The sequence below is a fragment of the Photinus pyralis genome, unplaced genomic scaffold (assembly GCF_008802855.1).
Source record: "Photinus pyralis isolate 1611_PpyrPB1 unplaced genomic scaffold, Ppyr1.3 Ppyr1.4_LG3a, whole genome shotgun sequence".
Lineage (NCBI taxonomy): Eukaryota > Metazoa > Arthropoda > Insecta > Coleoptera > Lampyridae > Photinus > Photinus pyralis.
This window is the reverse complement of record NW_022170509.1, coordinates 14,636,817-14,658,731: the sequence shown is the minus strand read 5'-3', so window position 1 is coordinate 14,658,731 and position 21,915 is coordinate 14,636,817. Positions and strand designations below refer to the sequence as shown.

The following is a 21,915-nucleotide window of genomic DNA, read 5'->3' as shown; positions in this document are numbered from 1 at the left end:
GCGTTCCCCTCTAATTTGTTGGTAAAAATAAATCCCACCCTATATCACTTACGGCGCTGTAGGTATCTACTGAAACCATATCTCTACTTAATGAAACAACGACAGTTTTTGTATATTAATTACTTTAGTACCAGTTTATAAGAAAAATACATTTGATTTTTATAAAAAGCTATGGAAATTATGATTGATTATGAAGAATCCGTAAAATGAAAATAAACAAATATCAAATCACTCACATTCACTTTTACACAAGACATTACCTACTTTCTACTTTATAAAAATAATTCTGAACTATATAAGAAAATAGTAGGTACGTATATCGGATAATTATTTGAGATAATTCAAAAGCCACGTATAGATGTCTTCCTCATTTTGAGATACCCAGTTGATGTTCAGTTTGATCGTTTCCAAACTTTGCTCCAACGCACGGGTAGCGGAACCAACATTCATCCCGTTAAAATACGTAGATACCTATGACAAATGTAAAATACACGTTCCACCGATGAAAGATTTTTACCTCATAATAATCGTAAGGGGTTGATAAGTGTGCAGTGACAGCTGATATGAGACTTCCCATCATAAATGTTGCATTACCGAATAAAGACTGCATGTTTGGCCAATAGGCTTTCAAATGCCTCCAAGCTAACAATCTACCTTCTGGATTTGCCGCAACTACCGTTAGTACAATTTTTACGTCTTGTGGCTTAATTCTATTCGGATGCAATGTTTCCAAAAGATACCTGTAACCCAAAAATTACTTGCAAATTTGTAATCACCATATTTACCTTTGCAAAAGCCAGGGATCTGACGCAACACCAAGCGCCTTCAAAAATAGTTTTCGCTCACTGGGGACAATTGTTGAATTGTACACATTCCAGCAGTGTTGCCATTCACCCAGACCTCCGTACTTCACACCGGCCGAATATACTACTTCTTTTAGATCGGCCGGAATGGACTGGTTCCTGTGCATCCACTTTTCAAATTGTGATTTTGCTTGAAATACCGTTTCATTCAATTCACAAAGTATTGCAGTAGATAATACATCTGTTCGCAATAGTCTGAAAAATTTTGCATTGGTGAAATTGTAGTGGCTGGTATTGGATTGTGTTCACAATATAACGTATTAATCTGGCACATGGGTATGTAGAGTGGAATCTACAATTACAATTTCAAAAACCATGGTAGGTATCAAATGAGAACGTGAATTTAAAAATCTTGATTATATTACCTACCATGCATCATACGCATACGGCTAAAAATCGTAAAGTTTATCTTCAAAGTAATTAGGTTATATCTTTGAATATAAAGTTATATGAAATATCGCATGGGCCAAAAGTCGTACCCTTTTCTGCCACTTCAACCACTGCGGTCAGTTTTCGTGCTTTGTAGGTCTATTTGCTATACATTAAATTAAAAAAAAATTTAAGGGACGCGAATCTTGGACCGACAATTCGAGTATATTTAAAGAACTGCATTTTTTATAAATACGTCAATACTACCATACAACGGGTAGGGATTTTTTTTCGAATTTTATAAACTAATTTGGTATTTCCTTGAAAACACCCAGATACTGCCTAGCTTTGTTCCACCTTTGTGTGGAGTTCTTGATGGGGTCGGAATTTTGGAATGCTGCGAATTTTGAAATTTTGTGAAGATATCTCTGAAAACCACACATTTTTGCCACTTGGATTATTTAAAAAAAAAGTGTTGGTCCCTTCCTTTTTATCGCATTTCTCAAAAAGAAAGTTGGAACATTGCATTACATTTGTCTGTCTTCCTTTTCATTTCCATTATTCAAACCACTGTTTCACAAAACGTGGAAGGTGTCGCAAAATGAGCACAATTCATAATGTAAAATGTCACTCGATTGGAGATGTTCGGATTATGTTGTTTATTGCTGCGTTAGTATTGATGTACCGAACTAGCACAGTTCAGATGCATAGGTATACAGGGCGGAAACCAAACTAGGGTCACCCCTGTTGTTTTGGCACGTTATGAATACCTATATGACATTTTTGGGGGTGATATCATGAGTAAAGACGAATAGCAAGTTATACCAGGTTGGTCGAAAAAAATAATTAAATTTTCACTAACTATATTACTACATTTATCTCCATTTTATGCATTTTTTTATTTTTTGTTATGTTAGCATAATGTTTGATTATTAATTCAAATGTTGATCAACCTCGTAAACTTATCGAAAATGACGTATCAGGTGGAAAATTGTGTGTATAATCCGAAAATGTAAAAATATACGGGGTGTATCATTTTAGAATGTATTGTCATTTCTGGTCGTAATCTTCCGGTATCGTATTTTCCAAAAATGACAGAGGTACTACAATGGAACGACTTTGGGTATATTAAGGTACATTGATAGTTTAGAGTTTGGACGCTACAGTATAGATCATATAGATTAACTATTTGTGAGTACAGGACATACTATTAGAACGTAATAGTTAACTTTATTCTATTAAATAGGGTCCCAAAACCATATAGCTACCTTTCTAAATGTGATCCTTGACTTCCCCATCCCACCAGTTTCGTAACCGGAGTTAATAGCTTCCTCATATACTTCAAAAATAGTTTGTAAGCCAACGATTCAGATAGTCGTCGGCTCCACGCCTGAAAATGTTTAATTGCAGTAGCCCAAGGTACATAGTCTTTTTCTTTTATTAGATATAAGGATAAATCTAAAGGTATGCTGGCATTTAACAATCCCGCCCTGCAAATACCAAAGGTAAAATATTAACGGTAGAAATAAGTACGTTCTAACGAACCGACTTAGAGTGAAGGCATCGTCGATCAGGCTTGCTCTATCTGCTGGATTGAATATGGTATGGTTGCTTCGTAAGTCCGCAATAATATTGGTCCACATGGTTTCATCGTACATAACTCGATAGAACCCAGATTGATTAATGTTAGCTTTAATCCATTTCACATCGCTATCAACTTCGATTCGCACTAAAAAACATATTTCGCGTTAGTTTACAAGGAAGCGTAATATCTTACCGTCTAACCATCGCTCATGTTCATCCAAACTGTATGAACCTCTTCCGGGTACTTGCTAGTAAAATATGTAAGAGGTACGAACCATTTATAGTCAAATTTAGACTTCGGCATCGATCGTACGGAACTATTGACACTTTCGGTTGTTAGTAAAAATCTGTCTTGAGTGGCGAGGATTTCATCTTCTTCTCTCACAAGTGTCACTAGTGGAAAGCCCATTTGATTCGTCCAAGTATCCATAATAACCTAAAGATTCAACATCATTCAAACTGTTTGGGTTATTGTGCATCAAACCTTCACTTCCAAAGATTGGTTTGTGTGTTTACTGAAAACGTTCCACAAATCCTTTGTATCCGCGTTACTGTATTTGAATGTAGTTAAATACTCGTTCAAGCCGTTTTGTAAGGTGTCCAACTGCAAGAACTTTGCCAGCATGTGCAATATCGCAGCACCCTATAAAACAATTTCCCATCAGAGGGTTTGCACGGAAAAAGTAAGTTATTTACTTTACTATAAGAAATCGTGTCAAAAATCGCTTCAATTTCACTAGGATCTTGGATAGCTACCGAAATGGGGTGACTGCTGGCTAAAGCATCAAGTGCCAACGCCGGTTGTGTTTTATCTAAAATGAATTGGTCCATCATGTTCCATTCCGGTTTTAAGTTATCCACACCCACGTATTCTAAAAAACTGGCAAATCCCTCATTTAACCAAAGATCGTTCCACCATCTCATAGTGACCAAATTACCAAACCACTAAAAATTAGTGAGGAAAGTGACAAACAGAGAAAGTCGCATTTCAAACCTGATGCGCTAGTTCGTGTGCTACTACAATGGCCACCCATTGATGAGCCGAGGTTGATGTCTCATTGGGATCATACAGTATGGAAGTTTCGCGGTAAGTGATAAGACCCCAATTCTCCATGGCACCGGAGACGAAATCTGGTATGGCGATCAAATCTGCAAGAAGTCTGCTGTTAATTTCTTTATGCATTGAAACGGATTCACCTACCTTGCTTCGGTAAAGGGTAGGCTACTCTAAAAAAATCCTCAAAGTAATCCATGACATTGACAGCAGTTTCGAGTGCAAAAGACGCTTGAGAGATATAAGGCGGAGGTGCATATACCGAAACCGATATGCCTCGTTCTGTTTGTTTATTTTGATGTACATAATCGCATATTACGAATGCCACTAAATATGTACTCATTTCTACCGATTCTTGGAAGTCATCACGTAGCTAAAAAAATTGTGTTAATAGGTATAAAAACGTGGGGGACAAAACGTACAAGTCCAGTTCCCATATAAAATCCGACATCTTCAGTATTTATTACGGGCATATTAAATAACGCTATGTGAAATCTGTCACGAAAAATTGACATTTTAAATCTAGCTTTGAAGTGCGGTTCATCGAAACAGGGAAACGCGGACCGTGCGTGCGTAGGTTCAAAGTGCGTCGTCGCCAAGTACCTAAAAGTACCTGACTGTATTAATTGCCAAAACCAAATACCATTTACCTCCTCTCCCCATTGTTAATATAACTAGATATATAAAATCCTTCGAAATCTCGATTTAATTTTGTTGTATATCGTATATTTAATGTATAATTGTGTTTTTTTCTAAACTTCTCTTTAATTTCGATATAAATTTGCTGCCCTTCTAAATATTCCAAAAGTCTTGAAATCCTTATGGGATGTCCTTTTTTATCTTGTACTATCTGAAATGATTTAAGTATCAATACCGGAGCAAATGTACCCTGTTCAATCTTACCTTATCAGTAATAGTTAAATTTTTACTATGAAGGACCAAAAAATTTGTATCTTTTTCTACTTGAAATTCTATCGAAACTTGACCTGAAACGATTGACAGTTATATATCCTATTAATAAATAATTATCTTTAACAGTAATCTCGATTTGATCCTTCAAAATGCTAAACGATGTATAAGTAGCCCATTTTCAAACTTCATATTATAATAAAATACCTCTGGACACTAAGCAAATTGCTTCGTTTCCATAAAAGCGATGCGTTTGACTGTTTACGCAACGAAATTGGTATCTAGGATCACAACTGAGAGGCATAGGCAATGAAAATTAATGGAAAACCTTTAATAACAATAATGACGTGGACACGTTACAATAAATATAGGTACAAACAGAACTAAAATTATGCATAGTTCACTAACACACTTAAAAAAATTAAAAATAGAGCAAAAGAAATGAAGGATTCGAGTAACTTTAAAGCAGTCTAGTAACCTTTGATTATGAGTCTATACTCAGTAACTAAGATCTTAAGAAATCGTGGTAAATTATTTGTTTAAATTTAGATGTTAATCTATAGATGCTGGGTATATTATATTATGAAAATGATTTTTTAGATAGGTAGTTCTAAATTATGGTTATGAATGACAATCAAGTTTTGCCGACGAACATTAATATGGACATCTGTTCGAAATGTAATTTTATTATACAAAAAATAAGGTGGTGATTTAAACATAGTTTCTATGTTTGGCCATGGTATAGGTACACTTAAACTTATGAGAAACGCGGACGTACATAAAGACCAAAATCATAAACTCGCTTTTTGTCGCTCGTTAATAAACTTATTACAAACATAGCAAACGAGATTCTGGGTGATGATAAAGAAAATACAGAAAACATAATTGGAAAATTCGAAACCGTTCGGGAGTTATCTTGTCCACAGACGGACGGACGACCGGGCAGAAAGTCCAAAATCATGCACTCGCTAGGAGCTCGTTAATAAAGAAAAATGCAATGGTATGGTAAAAGAGGAAAAAGAAATATCATTTAAATAGACGTAATTAATGCTTTTATTAGATATCACAAAAACTTTAGGAAGAGTGACGAAGATGGCAACTTTCCACAGATGGTAAATTTAATACTATTAAAACGTAATTTAAAAGAAGTATCATTATTGTGGCGTTTCTTTAGCGTACGATTATCTGTTGGCATTTGGCATTTCGAAAGTTAGAAAATTGTTAACATTCCCCCCCTTTAAGAAACCGCTCCGTCCATCCCTGTTTGCAACTGTATCCTCTCGTTATTCGTAGCACCAGATTGATGTTCGGCAAGTAAAGTCAACGTCACAAGCATACTAACATTGAATATCCATCTCATATTCAATGATACTAAGTACTGGAATTATTGTACAAGACAGTTAAGAACAATAAAATATTCGTAAAAAATAGGAAGTAATTGTAAACATTTGAAAATTGTTACGGTTTATCATGATATTGTTAATGATGATAGCCTCTTATCCGAATAACTTCCTAATTTTCAGCTAGAATTAGAGTCCTGAACCCCCCCTTTTCTCAAAGTCCAAAGGTCTCGATAAGCTGTAGAATTCATATAGGTAATTGTCGTACCTATGAAATAAATTTTTAAAATAAGGGGGGGGGGGGGGGGGAGGAATACAGGGATGATTTTTAAAATTCTTGATGATGGTTTGGGAAACGTATTTTTTTAAATAAGTATTTCAGTACCTACCCTTAAAACACTGTCCGAGACATTTAGAGTTTAGATTAAAATGCTACAAAAATACTCCCTCAACGGATATCGATACTTCTCAACCCTTGCGTTCTGTAAACTGCCTAATTTCCAATAGGCTGAGGGTGCTGCTGTAACTTTATCTTGATAACCTACAGTCCACATATATTTACTTGTACAGTATTGGGAAACCGACAACGAAATGACCATGAAGCTTGAGGTCTTTACGAGGGTCTTTATTTGTTTAGCACAAAATTCCAAAACGTATAAAACGTGATACAAACAATTTTCACTTTATAAGGGTTTGAACCCATGAAAATTGACAGTTTGAGATTTTTCTCAGAAACTCGAACTTTTACCATTTTTTTTCCTCAGTACAATTTTGAGAGTCATGAAAAGACCTTTAGAATGACATTCGACATGTGTATCTTCCACTTCCGGTTGCTGATGTACACCGAAAGTGCCGGCTGCCGAATGTTTTTTTTTCTGATTCTATATCTGCCATGCCATACAAAACCGGCCGAAAACCCAAAGAACCGAAAGGGTACGTAAAGTCATTATTTTTATTACATAATGAAAGAAGTGGTAGTTTAGTGCAAGAATTTGCAAAGTTGCAACTTGCTGTGTCTCGAGAGCCTTGACTCTTCGCGGCCGGCCTTGTAGTGTACTGGCTTCTAGCATTACTGATGAAAAGACATAAGCATAACGCATGTTATGATATTAAATTTCATTTGAAATGCTACAAATGTGCTAAATCTACAAATTTGCAAAGGAAGTGATGTGCGTTATCATTGTTTTTGTCTAAGAAAAAATTAGCGGAACCTTAAATCCCTCTAAACTAAAAATAATATAACGCACAGCGGGGTACCTATTTATGGCTTTGTGCGGTTGTAAACCTACAATCTCCTGTTTGATTTTAACTTCACCCCCAACCCGAACAACAATACCCTCAACCGCTAGGAACATAAACACGTTTAAATGGGTTTAAATAACCGATTATGTAAATGATTATCCTTTTTCTTCAGAATATATCCTCCAACCCTTGTCCCGAGACAAAAACCAAGAAAAGCATGTTATTTGTTGGCAAAAGCACTCTCAAACTTTATTGTTCGACCTCAAGATCGTTTTTAATTTTGTATTGCTGTCTGTCTGCCTGTCTGTCTGTCTGTCCGTGTGCACAATAACTTTGTTTAGAATCGCCTGATCGCTTTGAAAAGTGATACGCATATATGCTGTTGTATCGGATTTTTTATGCAATCATTGCTTTTCATTCAATATGATGTAAATGTGATCTAAGATTAAGTTAACAACAAAATGTTACGTCGCGTCGTCGCGATCAAATTGTTTTGAAGGGGGACCCGATTTAAGTTTATTTTCATTTTGTTGTACGTGTACCATCATCTAAGGTGGAGTGGCCAATCTTAAAAAAAATAATTGCATCTGGGGTGGTATGTGGTACGTCATTACACGACCTAAAGCGTAAAGGGGTGAAAATAAACGCCTTGCATAACGTTCACTAAATTTTTCTACATTTCTGATTTATTCTACTAAATTACCAATTCTTTTAGAGTAATACGGCGCATTATTATTGATTATTGCGCTTGGCATTAGTTGAGGGTTCACTTATACTCCTATATGATATTGTCTGGAACATAGTCTCAACAATGGATAGGAAAAAAGAGGCGTCTGCTTACAAAATGTGATAGAGAGATGAAATTTGGATTAAAAAAATGTTTATACATAAAACATGTAGAACATTAAATTATGCCCATTTCATTACGCATATTCATTTTTTGTATGGGACCAGATTCCGAGATATTATGCTCCAACGCGTGAGGTTATTTGAAAATTTCCGAAAAAATTAAGATTCCATCGAATAGAACTGGCAACATTATTCAAATATGTATTGCGATTTATGCGAATATTTCCGTGTAAAGTTGTTTCAATTCTATGCTCCGGAGTGGGTATAGTGATTTTTCAACCAAAATTCGCTTGCAAAAGCACGATGGAACTTAGAAAACGCTAATTGGAGTAAATTTACCAAACAATTAGAAAGCAGTGTGCGCTGGTTTCCTCCTATTACCGGTAATTATGATAGTACTAGCGGTATACCAAAAGATACTGCATTTTCTTATACCAAGGTGCCACTTGGTACAGTTGTTCCTTAGAACCATTTAGACGATTTGGCCCGAAGAACACTTGACATTTTCCGTGTGAGTAGATTTTAGAGGGGGTGGGGGTGATTTATTGTAACATTATTTTAAAAACTAAATATGGCCTAGAGACGAGATCTGGGTGTCGATTTCGTATGATTTTAACCCGAGGAATCCAATGGTAGCGCCAGAAATGTAATCCGGATACAGGAACTCCGTGAAAAGCCGCCATTTTGAGAAAATGACAGACTTTTGATCGAATTAAATTTCTAAGGCACACCGGGTCGTGTAAGGTGTCTAGAGTTATGTTTTTGGGGTCAGGGAATTCATTTATGATAACAAAAATAACCTACTGGCATCGGAACTGCATGAGAGGCTTCCCTACTGCACTTTTTGAAGACGTCGCACGCGGTGAAATCCAAGATATTCCAAAGTTTTAATATATAAACTTATATTATTTTATTTAATAAAAATACACATTAACAAAACATAAAATATATTAAAACATGGGGTAAAAAATTTATAAGCCTATGAAGGATCACCAAGTACATCGCTGACCTCCTCTGAGATTGCGTTATCACCACTGAAAAGGAATTTCACATACCGGGCGAATATTTTAAAACCGAACGTAGGAAATTAACATGCGAAAAACGTTTTTTGCCGATCGTTGCTCCCCATGTTAACGTAGAGGGTTTGTAATGACACCAATCAAAAGAAGATTTTTTTCTCATCTAATTTTCACATGCACGGAAAACAAATATCGCGTACTAGAGTAAATATTTCCGCTGTAAACGTTATTTATTATAAATACTTTTTCCTCAGTGAACCGCATTTTACAAAAAAATTAATGCTAGGTGTCATAAACTGATATTGATTTCGACGTGTGAATCTGCTTTTCGTCTTAGTCATGGGCATGGCTAAACATGATTTTGGTAAGTGGATTTCTCGAGTTTTTGATAATACAGTGAGAAATACACCTGAAAATGAACTAATTCGTATATCATTAGACGAGGAAAAAAATCTTCTTTCGATTGGTGTCATGATCAACCCTCTAAGTTAACATGGGGAGCAACTATCTACAAAAACCCCTTTTCCCATGTTAATTCCCTATGTTCATTTTGGGAATATTCACCCGGTATAAATATTAAAGGTTCGGTAGTAAATTAGGTATATCCGAAAGTATACAATATTCTTACCCTTTGTTTGAGCAATCTCCCATACATTTTTGGCATGCAGGGGAACATGGCAATCCGTGTCGCCGGCAGTTGCACCGAAGGGTCTCGCAGCCAGCACCTGTCCAGAGCACGGACTGCCTTCCATACTTGTGGCAGCTTGGACTACAGAACCTTCCAGCCTTTGGCTTCAAGAGTCCATCCCCATCCTTCTGGACTTGTAGAGCTTCTCATCACCTGGTTTGCACATCCCCAGATATGGCCAGCGACATACGCCGCCCTCCTTATGTGCTCCTCCACCTCTTGCTGCGGCGACACGGATTACCATGTTCCCCTGCATGCCAAAAATGTATGGGAGATTGCTCAAACAAAGGGTAAGAATATTGTATACTTTCGATATAATTTACTACCGAACCTTTAATATTTATATGTAAAATTCCTTTTCAGTGGTGATAACGCAATCTCAGAGGAGGTCAGCAATGTACTTGGTGATTCTTCATAGGCTTATACATTTTTTACCCCATGTTTTAATATATCTTATGTTTTGTTAATGTGTATTTTTATTAAATAAAATAATATAAGTTTATATATTAAAACTTTGGAATATCTTGGGTTTCATCGCGTACGACGTCTTCAAAAAGTGCAGTAGGGAAGCCTCTCATGCAGTTCCGATGCCAGTAGGTTATATTTGTTATCATAAATGAATTCCCTGACCCCAAAAACATAAGTGTAGATACCTTACACGACCCGGTGTGCCTTTAAAATATAATTCGATCAAAAGTCTGTCATTTTCTAAAAATGGCGGCTTTTCACGGACTTCCAGATCTCGTCTCTAGGCCATATTTAGTTTTTTTTAAAAAATGTTACAATAAATCACCCCCAACCCCTCTAAAATCTACCCACACGGAAAATGTCAAGTGTTCTTCGGGTCAAATCGTTTAAATGGCTCTAAGGAACAACTGTACCAAGTGGCACCTTGGTATAAAAAAATGCAGTATCTTTCAAGAATTTCCGTTATACCGCTGGTACTATGACAGATTTGTTGTTGTTGTGAAAAGCGCATCAGTCAAAAAATAAATTCCCAGGTTATATCGACTATTCCTGGTTAGTCAAGTGAAACAAATAAACTTTAAAAAATATATACATAATTCAAAGGAATAAAATGCTAATTTAATTATAGGTACCTATACAATCTTTACGGAAAGCTCGTATGGAATTAATTAAATGCCTAACAGGGCTTCTAGATTTTTTAAAACTTTAAGGAAATTCTGGGTTAAATTGGTTAGTTCATTTCTGCTTAATATTGTTGTATGGTTTGGATGAATAGTTAGGCACGCAAATAAAATTGATGCTGAACTACAAAATACCATGGCATAATACCTTCCCCTAAGAACACATGTGCCAACTTTAGTTACCTTCGGTTCAGCGGTTTGGCAGGAAATGAGTGCACAGACAGGCGGACTGATGATCATTGACATCTGGGTTCCTAGGTATCCAAAACGCAGATGCCTGTCATAAAAGTGGGAGATCATTTGTAGAATGAGTTCACTATACGTGTAAGTGACCAAACATTTTTGAATCTCGTTTTGATGATTTGGAATCTGAGCATGATTGGTCTGAACAAGCACATTTTTACTTTTTTAAATCCAAGAGGGCCGTGACCATTGGGAAAAAATAATTTTATGTTTAGGAAGTGCCATTTCGGTCAATAATACGGCAAACTATCATGGGGATCTTCGAAACCATAGAAGATACGACGATGTTCAAGTTATCATGTGCTAAGAAAACCGGAATTTTCCGATTACTTTCGAAGTTATGGCAGAAAAACCCAAATTTGTCGATTTCGTTTTTTTTCTTACGTTATTTGAACAGATACAAAAAAATAGAAAACACTTTCTCATTGCCACTATTTCAGCTTTACAAGATAGCGTTGCGAGATTTTCAGTAGAACGTTGAAATCATCGTAAACTTTATTTTTTTATACGCCCGCAAAAAAGTACATACTGTATTGGGTAGTATTTTTTATTGCATATACAACGACGTATGGCTCACAAAAAAACAGTTGGAAACTGTTGGTTTCAACAGGATGGTGCACTAGCGCACAATGTCCTAATTGTGCAAGAATACCTATATAACATATTTTTTATTTTCCAGGAAATATGTTCGATAGATGAACTCGATGTTAAAAACGAAACTGGCCTACAGTCTTTTGTTTTTAAGTTATGGGCAAAAGTTGCAGTTTTCGAATTTTAGATAAATAATCTTATAACAAGTATATTGTTGCATAACCTACCGTTTTTTTTGTAATTTTTTTAATCTTTTTAAATCTCATCCCTGGTGTGCTATAAGTACCTTTGAAAAGAGAATTTAATATGCTGTCTGTTAGAGTAAAATATATAGGGTCTTCCATTTAAAAAAATGAAGTTAGTTCCTATAACTTTTTTACTTGATCCCGTATACTTATTTTCAAAACGGTAGATTGTGCAACAATTATATGTAATACACATTTCCGATAAGTTAATAAACAAAGAAACTATAGGCTTTTATCTAAAAATCGAAAGAAGGTAACTTTTGCTCATACCTACTATCTACCCAACACTAACCAACGAATTTGGACACCCTGTACAGACAAAATAACTTATACACAAACGTGAAATATGTGCAATTTCAATAGTTACCATAATTCCGAATATCAAGCACATTTCTATATATTTGATCATTTTTGAGTTTAAACAATTTTCAAGAGCGGACAAAGTGTGCCCCAAGAGCGACCAAAGCTCGCCCTTGCCCCCCTCTGACTGAGGCCCTGAATGGGATGAAGAATGGTCAACCGTTAAGGATTTCAATAAAGATCTTATTGAAGACCCTGGTTTTCTTTACCTAGAACCATGCGGTGCAAACTAAATCGTTTAACAACTGGACATGGGGGCTGTTGTTTAAATGTTTGTTTAAATGGAAATTCATAGCATCACCAAATTGTCCTCATTGCATTCACACCCCCCCGAGACAATTAATCGTATAGTGAGTGAATGTCCTGAAACTAAGTTTAATGGTGACCATGGATTGATGCATTGACAACTGCAGCAATGGATTGGTTAAAAAATATAAAGCCAGTTTGATATTGCTATCTTTTAGCATTAACAGTCATACCATTACAAATAGTAGGTAAATACTGATTGTCATTTTATCATTCGACATATAAGTATACAAAAAGTCTGTCTGTATGAACATGCGCATTTTCGCAAATCGTTTGCAAACCATTATACTCTTTCAAAACCACTTTTTCACAAATACCTGGGTATACGTCGTTTAATTATACTGATTCATCCAGGTTGTAATTCTATCTAAAAAAACTTTTGCCGTAACTATCAACTGTTACATAAAATTGCACTTTCTGTAATGAGGATATGACAGGATAACCCAGTATCGCAGATGTAAACATAAACACCACACAGCTGTGCCAATATTGTTCTCTGAGTACAGCAAACACGAAATGATACGATGTGTGGTTAAAGTTACAATTTTTCTTGATCTGAAACACTTTATGAAACCAAAATTTGACTTTATTCAAAACTAGAGTATTGAAAACATTGCAAATTTGATGGTCCAGATTTGGCTAACCGACAGCTATACCGTAGATCTTCGCAACCATTTACCTATACGCATTTTCGAATACGGATAAGGCGTGACAATGGTTATTTGGTAGGAAATTTGAAAATGAGCTACCGTTACCTTTCACTTCAAGCGTCGTTAAATTTGGATGCATCGTTATGTTATATCGTGTTGGAGTTATAAAAGTAGGAAGACGAATATTGTTCCATGGAAAAATTTGGCCATTTGTAGCACGCGGAACCAGCATTTTGGTTTCGTTCCACTCATCGTCCACATAATTTGGCGGCTTATTGCCCGCACAAGTGCACTCTGAAACATAGATGGTTGAAAAGGGATGCAAAGGACGTTTAGGGTGTCGTACCACTTTGCGGACCAGTGTAGGCGATAATAACAGAAGCAGTAAAGAATATTGCAAAAACAACTGTGGCGATGCATAGGGCTCTTTTTTGGGAGCAGGCGGCAACTCCATTGTTTTCGTAAAGGCTCTTTTTGGTCGGACCAGCGGGACTTTCGGTTCCTGTAACACCGCCTAAGTCACAGGCGTTATAAACGAGTGATGATGATTGACAGATGGAATGAGTGATCTGTGTTGTGTAATGAGTACCTGTAAGAAATGCAACATCGTCAACATCTTGATCGCTCATTACTGATTGACCACGTCTCCAAACAACTGCCTCGACGTCGCGTGGTCCAGTTACAATGGATACTTTTATTAAATGGTTCCTATTCTTACCCTCCACAGTCGCGACGTTATATTAATTCTGAAATAATTTTGGTAACTAAACCGCCACACTGATACGTTATTCGAAATGAAAACAAATTACATAATTACCGCACGTTACCTTTTCAAAAATGGAACTGAATCAGTCTAAACGGCTTCGAATGAATGCTTAATTTTATATTTTGTGCAAGGTTTTGTTATAGCGCTCATTTCGGTCAAGTTTAAAGAATTAGGAAACGTATCACGCCAAGCTTTAATCCGCCATCATTCCGTGAAACCAAAACTGTGTCCGTAGTACATCGCGCTAATGGATTTTCCTCGACGCATGTGTATTGTGAAAGCGGGAGAAAGCTCAATAATGGATGGCCGTCTTTCTAAATCATGCATTTGGATTGGTTTACGCGGATCTATCCACGTGCTGGGTATCACCGAAAGAGATGCATGCACGAAAGGGACTCAATTGATTAAATTGTAAAGCGGCGGTTTGTCCGAATCTTCCGCGAGGCGGTTGAGTGGACGTTGGTAGTACATAGAACGAGAACTAAACAGTACCTGAAGTGTGAATGTTTCCGTTTTGCGTCTGCTTGTATCTCCCTACAGGTTCCAATCGTATAACATCTGCAGGTGTTGGCGAATTTTGAGGCATTTTTGAATGATAGGCAAATAATATGCGAATCTACCATACACAATCTAAAGACCTTCGTAACATCTATATCTCTACATTCTAGACTAAATGTAATATATTTCTACGAGTCGAGCCGCATAAATGATGGACATACACATGCCAGTAACTGACCAATTAGGGATGCACCGAAAATGTACCTTTTAATGAAAATCAGTTGATATTTCGGCCGTTTCACACCACAAATTATGTGAAAATGTAAAACACGCGACGCGACTACGGGAGTTTGCGGCGTGTCTAAAATCTGCCACTGAGGTTTTTGTATCACACTGCGTGTGAATACTGTTTCTCTAAATATATTTGATAGAAAGGAAGAGTTACCCTTCGAGATCGATTGTACACTTTAAATGCGCAAGTGCAAACTCTACACCCTGAAAAGAGATGCGCGACGAGGGTAAGTAAAAGCGAAGTCAAATATATAAGCTTTATTAAATTACCTAATAACATTCGACACTTCAAGGTACAGAGAAACTATACTCTTAAAAATAAATATAAGTAACAAATACTTATTCAATTTACTAAAGATTTGATCTGCCTTCGCCGACCGTTAGGAATAAAGTAAACAATTAAATAACTCTTAAATATATCTACAGCCATTCACACATTCTCACAGTTTTGCACTAAAATCAAAGAGGATTTCCAATATCGTGCTGGTAACGTAAAGTGAGGTATTGTGTAGCGTCACTCATTTGGCGTATGCATCGGGTGAGACCTTTCAAATGCCTTCTAAAGTTTTGTGCAAGTAACGCAGTTTGATTTTGCACTTGAGGTGGTTCTTCAATTCCAGAGTCGTTCTCATTTCCAGTCTCCGACTCGGAATCGCTAATTATCGAGGCGGATGAATTTGTTGATGTCACACTGACGGTCGACGGTCTTCTGATGTGGCCTTTACAAACTGTTAATTGCGTATTGGGTGTTTCGGTCTTACTACTTGTATCGTGCTCCATGTTTTGCCCCCATAACAAATCCGCTTTAATACTGTTAAGCATGTTATAAACGTCGAACAAATCGGTTGAACTCAGAATTTCTTGAACGTCGTTTTTATTCTTCAAATTGTGCTTCTTCGGCGCTATGCGATCCTGTTCGTCACCAACTTTTAGGTCCATCAGACGACAAGGTACAAGAATTGTTTCGTCCATTGTCGTTATCGATTTTACCAATTCACTGATTGCCGTGATGATGCTTTGATTTGAAAATTCGGAGTTGTCGTGCAAACCCAAACGGCGAAAGTAGCATCTGCAACAACAGGAAAATGCGTTTAAAGAATGCGGACAATGTTAACGAGTTAAAATATTGAAACTGAAGGTAAAGGCTGGTTGAAATTCCTCGCGTGGCGTCTTCAGCACTACTATAACTAGTATCCTAAGGGGCTAAGATTACCTAATTTTAAGCGAGTGACCTACTTTACTATTGTATAACATTTCTAATGAGGAAGAATTTCTAATAATTATTGTTTTAAGAATTTCTCAGCAAGCTACGCGCCAAAAATGTGTTTTTTTTACATTTCGTAGGTGACTATTGACTATCGGGAACTCCAGTGACGTCAGCTTTATTCTCATTGTTTTGGTGCTTATAAATCAAAATTAGGATACCAGGAATCCCTAGAAGTATTACCGTATTAAACGAACCAATAAAAAAATTAGGCGAATCGAATACACCTACGTTTTGCAAACTTAAAAGTGCAAATTTCGCTTTCACCGCGCAATTTACTTTACCTAGAGTAATAAATAAATAAAATAGCAAATGAAAAAGATTACAAAACGAACTATTAGAATGTCTTCCGCCCTTTAATGCACTTAATAAGGTTCAAATTGACTAACCTGGACTCCTCCACATTGTTACTAATATTATCACTGTAGTTATTCATAATTTCTCGCGCCTAATAGGAATTTAAACAAATAAATTGGCAAAAACTGACACCGAAACGAACGCGACTTACATTCGAGTACAACAGAATATCATTAAAGCCTTACGTTCCGTTTTATATTAGAATGGAGTGGGGTGGGGCTCACGATCCGTCGCCGTCACTCGACGTAAATACAATTCCATTTTTTTATTGCATATCGTAGATAATCCATTTGTTTACAAACCCTACATCAAACGTGCCTAACTTATAGATTTACCGAGAAGTCTTATAAACACTAACTATTTCACTAAATTACCTCATTAAAACTCTGGCTTGTTTAAAATTCGATTGATTGTGAGATGAAAGAATCGAGAACCTCAATAGTCAGACCATTATACTTTTCATCTATTGGTCGTTGAGATGGCGAGAGTTCTTTGATAGGTCCACATTTGTCCTCACCTCATATGCACCAGATTCAAATTTTTAATTATGCAGTGTTTATACTTGAAGTTATGTCCGCAAAATTTCCGACAAAATTGAGAGCATTTGAATATTTTAAACAATCGACGGAAGGGACAATGTTCACATGTCAAACATTGTATGTAAATCTATTTAATGTAGGTAACAATCACAGTTCAATTGTTTTTGTATTTTCAAAATTTGCATAACAAATTAAACATAACTTATCCAGGAATTGCAATTTCGATCATGTAGTAAGTGTAAGCGTAGTGTTGACCAATTATGTATTTCCCACGTTATTACCGCATATTATGTATTGGTATTTACGAATGATTTTTTAATAAGTACTTAATGGGTAAAATACAGACAAAAAGCCAATATTTGGATAAAATTACTATAGGTACACTTCTTAAAGAATAACGTCAAACTAGAAGTTTAAATGTTATACAATCAAACCGTATTTTTGGAATGCGGAAATACAGAAAATCAGATTTGAAACTGTTCAAATGTGGCGAATTTTTTGAAAAATCCGTTTAATATATGTTTCATGTTGTCTATCATAATATTACAGGCAGAAAATGTTAATATCTGCTTTGAAATATACCTCCTAGAAGCAATTGTTTATAACAGCTCGTATATGCTCATTCAAATTCAAAGCACGTGTGTTTTGCAAAAAATGCACGGCTGAAGATACCTCGTAAAAGGAAATTTGTCTATAGGGGTTTAAGTAATATTGTGATATATTGATGGTAGTTCTAATGTAGCTTGCTGTGTGTGACAGTAGTTAATACATTGCTAAAGTGGCGACGAGGATTATGATAAATTACTGGTATTATAACAATTTCGTGTTCCACAAATTCGGTGTGAGGTAACGACGAGTACCTAATATTGATATAACTTTATTACATTTTTAGCACGTTTTTGAAAAAAAAATACGCTATTATATTCGTTATGGGCTTATGGCTGGCTGTCCGGATAAGATCTCAGCAATTACAATAGTTAGAGACTTCAAATTTTCACTAAAAGCTTTCTGCTATATACCGTAGATGCGCAGGTTTTCGTCTATTTTGATATTACCCGCGAGATCGATAATTTTAAACTTTGTTAATAAAATACTGATTTGTATACCTACTAAAAATGCTCTTTCATCATTTGTAACTTGTATCTTTAATTTGATCATCACTAGACGCTAGACTGGTTGGAAAAAAATATGTTTATTCGCTATAGCCCGCAAAAATACAAAAAAATAACTTTAATAAATAAATTTTATTTTTGGATCTTACAAAATCATCAACATTTTTTTGTGTAAGAAATTACTAATACCTAAGGGTCCTCTTAAAATGTTCCCTCCGTATACATAAGAGTATTAAAATTCAATTGTTCGTTTCCTTGTTTGAGTTTGTTTACAGGGTCTACAAGTGACCTTATAAGTGCCCATGAAAGTTTCAAAAATTTTTGTAAAGGAAATTCACCTTTAGGTATCCGCTTGTGAGGACTGTAATTTTTGTGCTAGGTACTTCAAATATTTTTGACAACATTACAACAATCATTGCCGTCGGGCAAGCGGTGGGTTTCGTTTTGGATAAATCATCGACTTTCCAAAAATCCTAATCGACCTAATGAACCACGCGGAATTATTGTTAAATTCATTAGTAGGCTGACTCAAAAAAATTGTTTGAATCACTGTTTCTGAGGTTTGACCCAATGTTGGTATTTTTTGAATACAACATTTTATATATCTTAACGTCAATTATTTGCATTCATTTTCCGAATTACATTGATGCATCACAACCTATATTTTTTATGTAATTTATTGTATAATGTAAAACCAACATACAGCATAGTAAAATAATTTATTCCAAGACCGCGGGAAATTGCCTTCAAATAAATCACAAAATACACTCTATAAAAATGTAAATTGAATTTAAAAAATGTAAATGGACATAATGCGCACTTGTGTAGAAATGGGAGGAAGTAAAAACCGTAACAATTAATGCAAATTCAATTTTTCTGATCTGCAAATCTTATGGGTGTGCGTCTTTTTTGGGATTGGCTCACAGCTTTACTCAATGAGTACATGTAGGTGACTGATTCTAGATTAACAGCTCATACATTCGCTGAGTCGATTATTCAGTAGGAACCTGATATAAAGGCGCCCAGGCATCAATAGGATCTTCCTATTCCATCGCCTGTACCATTTGCGACGGCAGGATTCATTTAGCAGATAAGTGTGTGACACTATTTGACTCTGAAATTAAAGTACTCGGCTCCAAATGGGCCTCGTACTGCAATATTTCCTCGCCAGTAATGTATCATTTGCCTGACTTATAACTATTAATTTGCTAAAAAAACTTGAATTACAGTTGAAACGGATATAGTGAGTAGGATTTGTAAAGCAATTCGTAGAAAAGCATCACCATATGATATAATAAAAGTTAATAAATAGATCTACCTGAATCGTTTCTAGCGGATAGAAGCATTTTGCAGTGAGCAATTTCACTGTGAAGTTCTGACCCATCAATATCAGTATCATAAAATTTTACAATTGCTTTCTATTTCTTCATCACATCATTTCAATGAGTTATCTATATCGAGTAAAAAAACCAATGAATGTAGAATTTAGTTCCTGTTGGAGAGAATTAATTACGATTTTCATTAGTCCCGAAGTTTCATCCTCAGTAGATAGACCTGTTACGTTCACTTTGGGCAAAACAAAATTACCTTGAGATAAGCACACGGTAAGCGCAGGCAGGGGAAGGGGTGGGTCGGGGTGAATATCGGGGTTCTTGTACATATACTAGCATAAACGAAGCAAAAGGGAAAAGTAGTAATTGTTACGGCCATGATTAGTGGAGGGAGAAGTTAACGCCATCATAACCGGTTGCCACCCTAAAGAAGTTGCTATTCACATTCAGTAGTATTAAGTAGTTGGTTGAAGTATTCTGTAGTAGATCAATAAATAGTTGTAGTTGTAGTTAACAAGAGTGCTTTTTACCATTCCTTCAACCACAACGAAAAGTATATACAGTCCACTACAAGAAAGATCGAGAATAAACAGTAATAGTAAACCGGATAAGCGCCACTTAGTCTTTAGTAAATTTCAAAAGAGAGGAGAGAATACTTACCAAAAGGGGAAAACAAGGCTAAGAGATCCTTGTTCTGGTAGACCACTACAAATTTGGTAGAATTTTTCGAACCGGTGATGTAGAAACACCCATCGCGTGACGTTGGCCAATATCAATCCCAATAAAATGGCGGGTCCAAGTAAATGGAACACAGCTACAGACATCAAAAGAAAGAAAGAAACCACTCCAAAGATATATGGCGACAGCCAAAACAATAATCCCTTTATAGGTAAGACACGAAGTTAGTAAAAGTAATGTCGTATGAAGAGAAAAATTTGTAAGTAACCAATAACTTCACTGAAGGGAAAAGAAATACAACTCGTGGGCAAGATAAAATCTAAGAAGGGGTAGAAGTACAGGTACCATGGACATCTCCACGACCTCCATGGGCAGAATAACCTCTAACAGTCTAACAGATGGCCTCTAAGGGCAAAACAAAGAACTAAGTAAAAGAATCTATTATAAGAATAATTTACATCTTTAAACTAGTGGATTACGAAGGAAATACGTAGATGGCGTAAGAATTTAAATAAATCGTAACAAACTGATATGTCTTCTTATGCGAGTTTGGATATCTACACCCCATTTTGGGCGAAAATAATCCCCCATTAAAAATATGTTTTGGAGTACGAATTATGGAAGATGGGAAAGGGCCAACTCAGAAACTTAAAGGCGTGAATCAAGCCGTTGACTTCCCGAGAATTGATTTTGAAAAATGTCTTTTTAGTCTTTACGCTGGTTTAGACTATTTATGCTATATAATGATCGCGTCCAAATGAGTAAGGTCATGTTTCCAGTTTCAATGTGGAATGAATTAGATACTAAAAGATCACATTTAAAACATACGACCTTACATAATTAAGGACGAAGTCCCTTCCCAAGGTCTTCCTCTATAATGCAATTTAAAATTTGGTAGGTTACGGCTATCTCTGAGTAAAAAAAGTCAACGAGGAAATTTGATCGTAAACGATGTCGACACTGGGTTGAGGACGGCCTAAACCAGGAAAACCGGTTGTAGTTAGAACTGAGGAAATCATTGCGGTGTAGATACGACGTGAATCTGGGTTCCACGTAGAAGTGTATATATATGTAGTTGGCTTCCCGTATACTATTCAAGATTTCAGGAGCACTTAAATTCTTTGGCGAAAATTTTTTTTGTCCCGCCTTCAAGAAGTACAAAAAACCACGCTTCGCCTGGACATTTTGCTTATTGAACAAAATGAACCACAAGCAACTACCTTGTAGGAATACGCTTGAAGACTTTTTTTGTGAAACCACCAGAAGAAACATTTCAGGCACTGCATTTTTTATACAATAGCGCAGTTGTAAGTTTTAGAAGCGCAAATAAATACAGTTGGAATGCTGTTATGGATATTATGACTTTTTTGACTTTCTGTAACGTTTCCTCCCCACTGTAAAAAATGTTCATAAAACAGCATATAGTTATGTAACTGTCAGTTATATTTATTGTAACATCGGAAAATGTCTAGCTTACTTGCCGATACGCAGTAAGCAAAGGTAAAATGGCTAATTAGACTTGGACTAATTATCATCACAAGGTTACTGTTTATTATACATATTGGCGTCAAACAGCATTTGTTTTTTCTTAACCGCTCAACAAGTACGGTTAATCTAAA

General features: G+C 36.0%; 2 protein-coding genes across 9 annotated transcripts; both read right to left on the bottom strand.

The window, feature by feature from the left end:
- Nucleotides 1–111: 111 nt before the first annotated feature.
- On the bottom strand, nt 112–15,130 carry LOC116166020 (endoplasmic reticulum aminopeptidase 2-like). Of its 8 annotated transcripts, none has more exons than XM_031480839.1 (17): nt 14,288–14,459; nt 14,050–14,206; nt 13,807–13,974; nt 13,566–13,754; nt 4,774–4,856; nt 4,521–4,720; nt 4,293–4,473; nt 4,018–4,243; nt 3,811–3,965; nt 3,513–3,761; nt 3,301–3,459; nt 3,018–3,252; nt 2,778–2,961; nt 2,501–2,722; nt 786–1,058; nt 518–740; nt 112–471 (listed from the first exon to the last, which is right to left on the bottom strand). In XM_031480839.1, exons 2-17 carry the CDS (start codon nt 14,087–14,089, stop codon nt 328–330), a joined length of 2,931 nt encoding a protein of 976 aa, XP_031336699.1. In that variant the 5' UTR covers nt 14,090–14,206; nt 14,288–14,459; the 3' UTR covers nt 112–327. The 8 variants fall into 8 exon arrangements, with proteins under 8 accessions (XP_031336699.1, XP_031336700.1, XP_031336694.1 ...); XM_031480840.1 differs by having other exon boundaries at nt 13,807–13,962; XM_031480834.1 differs by lacking the exons at nt 14,050–14,206; nt 14,288–14,459 and adding an exon at nt 14,719–15,130 and having other exon boundaries at nt 13,807–14,049.
- Nucleotides 15,131–15,318: 188 nt separating this feature from the next.
- LOC116166035 lies at nt 15,319–16,820 on the bottom strand. The gene is made up of 2 exons (XM_031480858.1): nt 16,669–16,820; nt 15,319–16,084 (listed from the first exon to the last, which is right to left on the bottom strand). Exons 1-2 carry the CDS (start codon nt 16,713–16,715, stop codon nt 15,475–15,477), a joined length of 657 nt encoding a protein of 218 aa, XP_031336718.1. The 5' UTR covers nt 16,716–16,820; the 3' UTR covers nt 15,319–15,474.
- Nucleotides 16,821–21,915: the final 5,095 nt, after the last annotated feature.

Coding starts and splice junctions, on each gene's coding strand:
- LOC116166020 (XM_031480834.1), bottom strand. CDS start 14,812: ATGCCTCAAAATTCGCCAACACCTGCAGATGTTATACGATTGGAACCT. Junction 2,962..3,017: donor TTGGATGAACATGAGCGATG/GTTAGACGGTAA, acceptor TATGTTTTTTAG/TGCGAATCGAAGTTGATAGC. Junction 1,059..2,500: donor CAAGGATCACATTTAGAAAG/GTAGCTATATGG, acceptor AAAATTTTTCAG/ACTATTGCGAACAGATGTAT.
- LOC116166035 (XM_031480858.1), bottom strand. CDS start 16,715: ATGAATAACTACAGTGATAATATTAGTAACAATGTGGAGGAGTCCAG. Junction 16,085..16,668: donor AACAATGTGGAGGAGTCCAG/GTTAGTCAATTT, acceptor CTGTTGTTGCAG/ATGCTACTTTCGCCGTTTGG.